The sequence below is a fragment of the Indicator indicator genome, chromosome 32 (assembly GCF_027791375.1).
Source record: "Indicator indicator isolate 239-I01 chromosome 32, UM_Iind_1.1, whole genome shotgun sequence".
NCBI lineage: Eukaryota > Metazoa > Chordata > Aves > Piciformes > Indicatoridae > Indicator > Indicator indicator.
In genome coordinates, this window is record NC_072041.1 from 156,597 (window position 1) to 166,803 (window position 10,207).

The window sequence follows — 10,207 nt, forward strand, 5'->3', positions numbered from 1 at the left end:
ACTTAAAACAACTTTAGTCCATTTGGCATTTTTACTAGTGTCACACTCCTAACTACACGAACTTTAGTGATTAAAGTACTGCGTGTTAGCTTTATGTGCCAGTTCAACACTGCATAAATCCTCTTGAATTGTTTGTTGGGTTTTGGAAAATAAATAAATAAATAACTACCTGAGTCTCTGAACTTTTCGGAAAAAAATGATCAAACAAGTTCTGCTTTACTACTACTCAATGCAGTTTTTTAAAGTATATATAGAAGCAACAAAAGAGGCAATGAGGTACGGGATCAGCCAACCCAGGAAACTGGCAAACAGCTTTTGAGGAGCCCTGCAGCAGCCATCTAACCTACGTGAGCTCACTACCAACACCAAGGGCTGCGGCTCCGACAGGCCTCCTCGGTAAGAAAGCCCCGGCAACAGCTCTGGTTCACGGCTGCAACGGGTCCTCCACTCGGACTTGAGCTCTCTGCTTAAGCACAATTCCAGCAACAGCAACCCCCTTCCGCACGCTGCCGTTACCTGTCAGCTCTGCGAGGCTCCGCCAAACTTCCCGCTGCGCAGCCATCCGACTCACGGCGGCGTAGATCCGTTCTGCTGGCGCTCGGCCCGTTAAGCCGTTTTCCGCCGGGGATGGTTCCCGCACACATCGTACAGCGCAAGCCCGTGTCCCTCCGACGCTCTCCTTCCTGCCTGTCCGCGACGGCCGGGCTGACGGCCGCCTCCCGCCCGTTCCCAGCCACGCCAGCCGGTGACCAGACCGCGCCGTGTTCCAAGCTGCTGCCCGGACGCTTGCCCACGTCCATCTCTAATCCGCAGAACGCGACCGCAGAGTGGCATCGGCCGCCGCAAACTGGCTCCTCACCACCTCGCTCAGACCCTCGCCCTTCGCTACCGGAGCCGGGCCTGGCGCCTCATCTGCAGGAAAGGCAAACAGCGCCTCAAGGGAACGCGGGAGGCGCTGCTCCCCCCTCGCTGCCGTGCCAAGCGGACATCGGGGCGGCTCCTCGCTCCCCCTCTTCTGACGCTCAGACAGCGGCTGCGGCTCGCAGCAGCTCGCCAGCGCGGATTGCGGAAGGAAGACCCCCACTTGCTCCGAGCCCTCCGCCGTTCCGCTGCCCCCACGCCTCTCCCGCCAGAGCTGGCCCCGGCCCCTACCTGCTGCGGGCGGGAAGGGCCGAGCCGGTTGGCGAGCGGACCGCAGCTAGGCGCCGCACCCCCGCCACACGCGGTTACGTAACACCGACCACATACCCCTGCCACGTGCGCCGCCCAGGACAGAAAGAGGAGGCAGAAGTAGGGTCGGAGCTGTTTTATTGGCGGGAACGGCGCGCGGCAGGGGCGGGGCGTACGGCCGCAGGGGTGCCGCCCCACTGCTCACGCGTCAAGGCACGCGGCCCCCGTGCGCGCGCCTGCCCCGCCGCCACGTGCAGCACCGCCCCGGGGCGGAGACAATGCGGGGCCGGGGGAGCGCCGGGCGGGGCCTCCTGCCACAGGAGAGCGGCCGCCCCGGGCAAGGCACAGATCGGGGCGGAAGCGACCCTTCTATGGAACCGAGAAGGTACAGACAGCCGAGGAGGGGCAAGCCCCAAAACCGCGTACAGCGCCCGTGACCCATTACAGTACCGAGCGTGGAAACTCCCGAGCCGAATCCTCCTCACCAGCTCCGTGCCCCGTTGATCAAGGCACTGTGAAGTGGTGCAGTGCTTGTTAGTAATTAACGACAGGAGTGTCTTAAGGCAACCAAGTAAAGTTAGTTAACAGGTAAGTAGTTGAAATAGTTTTGCTTTAAACTGTAGTAAACACAGTGAAATTGCAGCAGGTTTGGAGAGGTTGGGGATTAGGCACCTTCAGTTTATCTTTCTTCCTGTGACTCATTAAGACACGCTCCAAACTACAAAAGAAGAAAACACTTGGACAAAGGACAGTCTCCTTCAACCCCTCACCATAGCAATCCTGCATTTTAAGAATTTAAGACTGTAGAGGTAGGCAAAGAGAGATTAAGAGTTCCCCACACTGGCTTTGCTAGGCTCAGCTTTCCAGGGCTAAGTACCTGTTGCCACTGGTTAGCGTAGTATTTGTTACTGCATTACAGAATAAAGATAAACATTAATTTCTCATGAAATATCTGGGGATTACTAGAGAACTCAAACCAAATTACAAAACATTAACTTGAAACTAACAGTGTATGTATTTCATTTGAGTATCCCAGCTTTATTCAAACTGTACCAGCCATTAATAAACACCAACTATTTCTGCACTATGAGAAATCCCCATTTTGGTGAAACTTACTGATGATGATGATGATGATAATGACAACAACAGCTATCAATATTGCCCACATCTGTGAAGAAAGCCATACAACACTTACTACAAAACATGAAGCAGCATTAGCCGTTCTTTAGGGTACAAGAAAGCACCCCCTGTAAGGTATTTGTGCACCAAGTGCTAGATCTAACATCCTCAGTGATCCTCAGTAACTCAATCCACACCACCTCCAAGGTGGGAGGCTGCACACACAGGCAAAGCCAAGCAACAGGTTCTTGTTGTGCCTCCACACAAAGCCTGTCTCAGGTAAGTACATAAGCAGAAACAAAGAACTATTAAACACCATTTCTGTTATTACCCTATACCACATCTTTCAGTCTTTGTTGTATGATGTTTCCAATCTTTTCCAACAGCTACAAGTAGAGGAATCTTAGTGAGCTCCTTCTGCTTCCTTATACTTCCTGCACAGTAACTCAACCTATGTGTTCTTGGCCTTTCTCCCTGTTCCCCAAAGCCTCAGATTACTGAGGTGTTTTCCTCTGGCCATTATCAACTTAGACAAGGCCTTTCATCAAGCAGCACAGCTGGTTATCCAGGTCTGGTTGCTTTACCCAACCAATATACCATGGTTTTAAAAACAGATGCTGTAACTTAAAGAACTTGGGTCAGTCAGCTTTGTTTCTGCCTTTTGAGACACCATTTGTAATAGCATAAACTGCAACACTGCAGAGCATAAGCATACAAGCCATGGTTACCTTACAGTTCTTCCACCAGTACTTTCTTTTCAGCTTGGCTGCACTGGTCTCAAACTGGGAAGCTCCTGCTTGCAGTGCATCAGCACGGTCATCCAGCTCTGATAGCTTCTGATCTCGCTCCAATACCTTGTCCACATTTACTCTCATGATGTCAACAACCTACATTAGTTTAATGCTTACAGTAAGTAATCAGTTGCATCACCCACTGTGAAACTTCATTGCAGGGAACAAGTTCGCAGCACATGATACTCTTACACATTTTCTTCTGAGAGCTAGGAGCTATTACTTTTCAGTATATTCAGCCATAAGCCTACACGAATTCACCTGCAATTGGAAGCCCCCAGTACTTAAAGTGTCAGCAGTGCCAGTTGTGCTAGCCTGGAAAATATTCCTCAAGCCTGGGAAATATTCCTGACTTGCTTCAGAAGTAAGTGAAGCTATAAACATTTGACCCCCTAACATTCTGCAATGATAGTCAAACAAGAGTCCTAAAATTACTGTGAGTAGCCAGCCTGATTTTTGGACTCCCCAGAAACCCAGACAGATTTTATTTGGCAGTCAGCTTTCATTGCAAAGCTTGTTCTCCACGAGAAAAAAAGGTTTTTATCTTGACTTGTGCAAAATCCTCAAGCACCGACTTGGCAGCTAATGTTTGGGCACTGGCAACTTCTGCTTCCCCACTTCAGCCAAAGGGACTTCTGTTATTTTTTTAAACTTTTACATGAGTTAGGACAACACAAGTATAATGAAACATGCTGAATGATGCTAGGGTTCAAACTGCTTTGGTCAAAATATCCTTTCTAGCTACATAGGTTTCCTGAAGGAAATTGATTACACTGCTATCAGACTAGACTTTTACCTCATCTACTTGGTGTTGAGTCTGCTGAAGACGACGATTGCTGCCAGCAGCCACATTTGAGCTTCCAGGAACACCAGCTGACCTGCATAAAGGAAGTAATCATAATTCTGTTTAACTTTTGGTAGGTTGTGGTTTTGGCTTTCAGTGGATATGCTGAGAGTATGTAAGTTACCCGACACTCGTGAAAACAGTGAGCTTGTATCCCAGGAATAAATACAGGACAGTTTCCTACTGGAGAAATAATGCTTTAACAGCTGACAGCAGTTGTAAGTCACACAATGTCCCAAACACCTTGCCATTAATTGCTTGACACTGCAAAATACAGCAGTGCCTTGCTAACACTGCAGTCTACAGTAATACAAATGGCAACTCCTGCAATGGTTCATAGGGCTCAAACATTCAAGAGTTTGGCTCAGGTTGTTCTTGTTTTCCAGTATGAGCACAAATACTAAGCTTCAAGCTATAGCAGTTTACAGAAAATTAGTTAAATACAGAGACATACAGGTTATTTTATGTCCTCTTCCATCAGCAGCTTTGGTCTCCACGCTTTTGAAAGCTGGCATGGAGCCAGAAAAAGCACAAGAACGAAAAAGCATTCAGCATATGGAACAATTTACCTCTGGTCAGCTTTGAATTCATAATGTCAGGCAGTTGAGTTCCTCCTACCACCTAATAAGTTTTTGTTGCATATCTCTAGGACTATCTGAACTCAATCCGCTTTTCCATGTTTTCATTTCCTCTGCCTCAGAAGCATGTCCTGTTTAGTGCATCCTGATAATCCGGAGCACTGAACTGGAGCATTGGCTGTATTTACACATTTGCACAGTGACTTCTGATTTAGGTTTAATGAGAATGCACAGACGCACAGGGGGCAAGCCAGCAAGCCTATGACAAGGTCCACCTATAATACAACGTTACTGCTCCTCCATTTGGCACTCCAGCCACCCTCTCACGCTGCTTCACTGCCAGCCCCGGACTGAAGAGTATCGAAAATTAAACCTCTTCCTGAGAGCAGTGGTCCCAGAGACGAGTCAGACACCAGAAAGCACTCTGGCTACGCGGGCACTGGTCCCAGACGCCCGCAGCTGGCAGAGCTCCGACTAGGCGACCAGGGCCGCCAGGACAGGGCAGCCCGCTCGAGCAGGAGACGAATGCCCCGGGACCCGGCACGATCGGCGGCTCAGGTGACAGCCAGGTTAGGCCTCCCGCCACCGTCCACGCCTCGCGACTCCACGCACAGCCTCTCCCAAAAGGCCCCACCCGCGGGCGGCGCCGGCCCAGGGGCACGCAACTGACACCGGCGGGCTAGGTTGGGCTAGGCCGCCCGTGCCGCGCAGTAAGCCTACCCTGCTCCCACCGCCCGCCCGCGCCCGCCGCCACTCCCCGACCGCGGCCGTCCACCCGAAGGCGCACTGCGGCCATTACTCACATCCTGATGATAGAGTCGAACACTACAGAGCCGTAGCGTCCGGTCGAGTCCCAACAGGAACTGCGCGCAGCACCGGCGGCGCCCCGGATGTGACGGCACCTGGGCAGGAAGAGAAGAGGGGGGCGAGGAGGGGGGAAACAGGGACGGAGGGGCGGAGCACGGCAGAATGCACACCTCCAAAGGGGGCGGGGTCTCAGGAAGCACCGCCCACAGAGGGGCGGACCCACGATACGCCCTGCTACCAGTCAGCGTGTCGCTGAAAACTCCCACCCTCAGCAGGGCGTGGTCACTGGAAGCAACGCCTCCAGACAGCGGGGCGGGGACTTGAGAAATTGGGGACATCCCAGGGGGGCGATGGCGGCAGGGAAGTGGGTGTGGGTTATCTTGAGCTTGGGGAGGTGTTTTGCACTCTCTGGGTCTGCGTCCTCACTGCTACACTGAGGAAGTGTGGGCTGGGCGATCGCGTAGTGAGGTGGAGTTGAACTGGTAAAGGAGTCAGAGAGGTGTGGTCAATGGGAGAGAGTCCACTTGGAGGCTCGTGTCTAGTGGGGTCTCTCAGGAGTCGGTACTGGGACCAGTGCTGTTCAGTATATTCATCAGGGACCTGGATAAGAGCAGAGAGGCACTGTCAGCAAGTTTGCTGAAGACACCAAACAGGGACCAGTGGTGACACCCCTCAGGCTGTGCTACCATTCAGCCAGATCTGGACAGGCTGCAAAGCTGGGTGAGGAGAAATGGCATCTGGGAAAGAATAATCTCATGGACCAGGACAGGCTGGGGACTGACTTATTGGAGAGCAGCATAGGGGAAAGGGACCTGGGAGTCCTGGTGGACAGAAGGATGCCCTTGAGCCAGCAATGTGCTGTGGTGGCTAAGAAGGCCAAGGGCATCCTGGGGTGGATTAGAAGGGCTGTGGTGAGTAGGTAGAGAGAGGTTCTCCTGCCCCTCTGCTTTGGCCTGGTGAGGCCACATCTGGGATATTGTGTCCAGTTCTGGGCCTTTCAGTTCAAGAAAGGCCTCAGGGAACTGCCCTGAGAGTGCCCAGCACAGAGCTGCTACAGGCAGTGGAACATCTCCCTGTGAGGACAGGCTGAGGGAGCTGGGGCTTGGAACAGAGGAGGCTGAGGGCTGCCCTCATTCCTGTTTATAAAGATGTTCAGGGCAGTGTGGGGAGGATGGAGCCAGGCTCTGCTCAGGGATGGCCTAGGACAGGAAAAGGGGCACTGGGGGCAAGCTGGAGCAGAGGAGGTGCCATGGGGACAGAAGGAAAAACTTTGTCGCTGTGAGGGTGGTGGAGCCCTGGAGCAGGCTGCCCAGAGAGGTTGTGGAGTCTCCTTCTCTGGAGACATTCAAAACCCACCTGGATGTGTTCCTGTGTGACCTGCCCTGGGTAATCCTGCTCTGGTAGGGGGGTTGGAGTCCCTTCCAACTCCTAACATTCTGTGATTCTGTGAGGATGTGTTTAAAAAAAGGTGCACACTTTGTATGGGGAAATTTTCTTTGTTTTTAATTTACAGCAGAAAGAATATAAAGCATTCAGAAAACATTTTCCATATTTTAAGGGCAATTCAAAACATTTTGCATGGTTCCAGCAGCTGAGTTCTTCAACAGATCCATTGATTCAGTGATGCTTTACATGCACAGTTACAAAAATAAAACTTACAAAAGAGAAGACATCTATACTAGTTTTACATGCAAGTCTTGGGGACCCCCCGTTGGGCACCAGCTATTGTGTGGAACTGCCATATAAGCGTGCAACCAGAGAGGGGGTTCATGTTATATTCTGTATTTCTTTCACACAGTATCACTGCTGTCAAATGTGTTTCACAAAGGAGCAACTCCATCCTCCGAAGACAGAAGATCTGGCTCCTGGCTATTGGGAATTGGAATTTTCCTGGAAAGCTGCACTTACTTATCCTCTGTGAAAGTTCCACAACCAAGAATGGGTGAGCAGAATCACTTCACTGTGGGGAGAGTCTCTTTCTTTCTCCCAGGTGACACACTGAAGGGTTATGGTCCTACACAACAAAGCACGTGGAAGCTGTACTTGACTTCAAGCGTGCAAGCAGTTCTGTGGCACCCGTGGAACTGCTTGCATGTTGACCAGCAAGTACAAGCTTGGACGTCTGGCTGAAGCAGGATCTAGATTAGGAGATACACCACCAGGCCCATGGATCTGGAAGAGTAATCTGAATAGCTCTGTATATTACTGAATCATTTTCTGTAAAGACAGGGAGTTAAAATGTTTCCACTGAGGTCACTACTCTTGTTAGGAAAAGGTCGATTGTATATTGTCAGGTATTGGTTATTGGGAGCAATGTTGAGTTCTTCCAGTATTGATACAGAGCATTCCCAATTCATTCCAAAGGAGATTCTTCGGCATCTCTGGTTCCATTTTTGTGTGAGGGGAAAATTTAATGGTCAAGGTCCCAATTCCATACAGCAAACCAAGATTAGCAGGCTGCTCACAGGCACAGTGTAAGCGCCAGGCCATTCATTTGCCTTTTTTTCCTTCTTTTTTCTTTCTTTTTTTTTCTTTTTTAATTGAATCAGGTCATAAAGCAGCAGTTCAGAAATGTACAAGAGAATTCTAATAATGAGCTATAGCACATCTACTGTAATTCAATGCTGGCAGTGAAAAGAAGTAATTAAAAACAGGTACAATTATAGAAAAGGCACCAAGAGCACTGACCCCAGTTTTTTTGCCACGATCTGTTTTTACTCTTCTTTTAAAGACACCGGTTTAAAAGCTTCTTATGTGTGAATATTTTTAGGCTTCACAACAAGCCTGGCATTTAAACATTGCAGTTGGTGGCCGGGATCAAGCAAGAACAACTATTCCAAAACTAACAACCTCAAATTTACACCAGTCCACTCGGGAATTGGAAACCGTCACAAGCAAAACGCCCACACAGGAGCAGATCCTGATCTCAGACACGACCCCCGGCACAACATGGCCCGCAGCAGCTCCTCCCCTTACATTCCTGTGTAATAAAGATCAGAACCCAGTTCCCAGGGTCGAGAAATTGGTGACAGTTTGAAATTAGTTCAATTTAAAAAACTCTAATTTCTTTGGCTCCTCACTATGTGGAAATAGCAATATACCATGACACCCCTAGGAGATCAGTTTGCATCTTTAAGTTTTACTTAATTTTTTAATTTTTTTTTTGTGCAATTTTCATTACATTTTCTGACTTCCAGCAGGAGATATGAAAATGTGAAACATATTTTCTACTTTTGTACTATTTTTTTTTATTTTATGTTCATTCTAAGTGTTCTTTATTGGAGTGAGTGTATGGTGTTAAGCTAAATACGTTTGTTGTAGTCTTATGATTATCTGCTTTGCAAAAGTAACTTAATTTTCTGAAGCAGTATTAGCATTCACATTACTTGGCACCACTGGCAAAAAAAAAAAAAAAAAAAAGAAAAGAAAAAGGAAAAGAAAAAGAATTAAAAGAAAAAGGCCAAAGATGAAAGAAAAAAAGAGGAAGGAATAAATAAATTAAATCCAACCAAACCAAACTCCTGGTAGCCAAACTCAAATGTAAACATATCCTTTTTTTTTTTTTCTTTTTTTTTTTCCTTTTTTTAAAGTATGTTGCTCTGCCTCTTGTTCCTAAGTCTAAATACAGTAGCTCTTTTTTGCCATTTAATCATGCTTTAGCAAAAATGTTCTTCTAAAGAACATTTAAAATAAAGTTTCTTATAGTGAAATAAAGTTTTTGTTTCATTTTACAGACCATAGCCACTAATGCTTTGCTTTGTTCTTTTTCTTGAGTTCATGCACATATCTCTGTTTTAGTATATACAGTATGTACAAACAATACATCCACACTCTTCCCTCTCATTCAGACAAAACTATACAAATAATAATTTTATCTTGCCAAGTTATTGACCCTTTGTGAATAAAATATTTAGTAATTAATCAATATATTCCCTTTCAAATATTTTTTTCTCATTTTCCATTTCTACCTTCTATATATACAGAAACTGCCCAGATTTTGATGAAGTAGCCAAAATAAGAAATTTACTGGCCAGAATGCAGCACCACTCTGATCTTTAGGTGGTATAAAATGTCCAGGCAACAAATGTATGTGACTCTGCAAAACGACACAGAGGTTTGACGAGGACGTAAGGTTAAAAGCTAGGTGTTGCACAAATCACCAGAAGAACTTAATTAAAATAATCATACATGAAAGTAAGGCTAGAAAATAAAGTGCTGAATATGAGAGAAGGTCAATGACACTCAATATGTTTGCAGGTTCTAGGAAAAATACCAAAAAAAACTTAAAACTTTCTGAAGCTGCTCTCTGGATTGCTCACGCCTTACCCATTTAGCTCACACACCAACCCCTCTGCCACTTCTCTTGGGATGTATTAAAAACCTGCAGATTTAAAAAGTTGCATTAAGTGTGCTGTAGAGATTTAAATAAAACAAAGGACGGAAGTGCGAAGGGAATGAGGATGTATGGACCCAATAAAGATGTACTGATCTAAGCCCCTCCACTGAGACTCTCAAAGCTTCAGTTCCTTGGAGATGACTGACAGGTGCAGGAACAGCATTCTTGTGTTGCTTGTGCATTCCCACCTTTTCTCAACAATATTTTTGGTATAATATTTGTACAGTTCCACATGTTGTTTAATACAGCCCTATATGAAAAGAATAATTAATCGCTTCTTCCTTCTCAGAGAATGAAGCAACGCACGATTTCCTCCTGGTGTCTTTTGTTTTCCCCATGATCCAACAGAAGATTGAGTTCCAAGATGTCTTGCTGAACAAATTAAAAGTTGTCCATGAAAGTGCAAATGCAATGACCAAAACATTACTGTTAAAATCCTGCAGCTGATATTTCCAGAACTGCAGTGGGTATTTTTGTTGTTGCATGTCTCTGCTAAAAACAG

General features: G+C 47.2%; 1 protein-coding gene across 2 annotated transcripts; it reads right to left on the minus strand.

Annotated features, from left to right (window-relative positions):
- Positions 1 to 1,482: 1,482 nt before the first annotated feature.
- VAMP3 (vesicle associated membrane protein 3) lies at positions 1,483 to 5,393 on the minus strand. 2 transcript variants are annotated; one of them, XM_054394932.1, is made up of 5 exons: positions 5,306 to 5,393; positions 3,877 to 3,958; positions 3,018 to 3,176; positions 2,287 to 2,338; positions 1,483 to 1,888 (listed from the first exon to the last, which is right to left on the minus strand). In XM_054394932.1, coding segments are annotated over exons 1-5 (312 nt in total). In that variant the 5' UTR covers positions 5,308 to 5,393; the 3' UTR covers positions 1,483 to 1,871. The 2 variants fall into 2 exon arrangements, with proteins under 2 accessions (XP_054250907.1, XP_054250906.1); XM_054394931.1 differs by having other exon boundaries at positions 1,483 to 2,338.
- Positions 5,394 to 10,207: the final 4,814 nt, after the last annotated feature.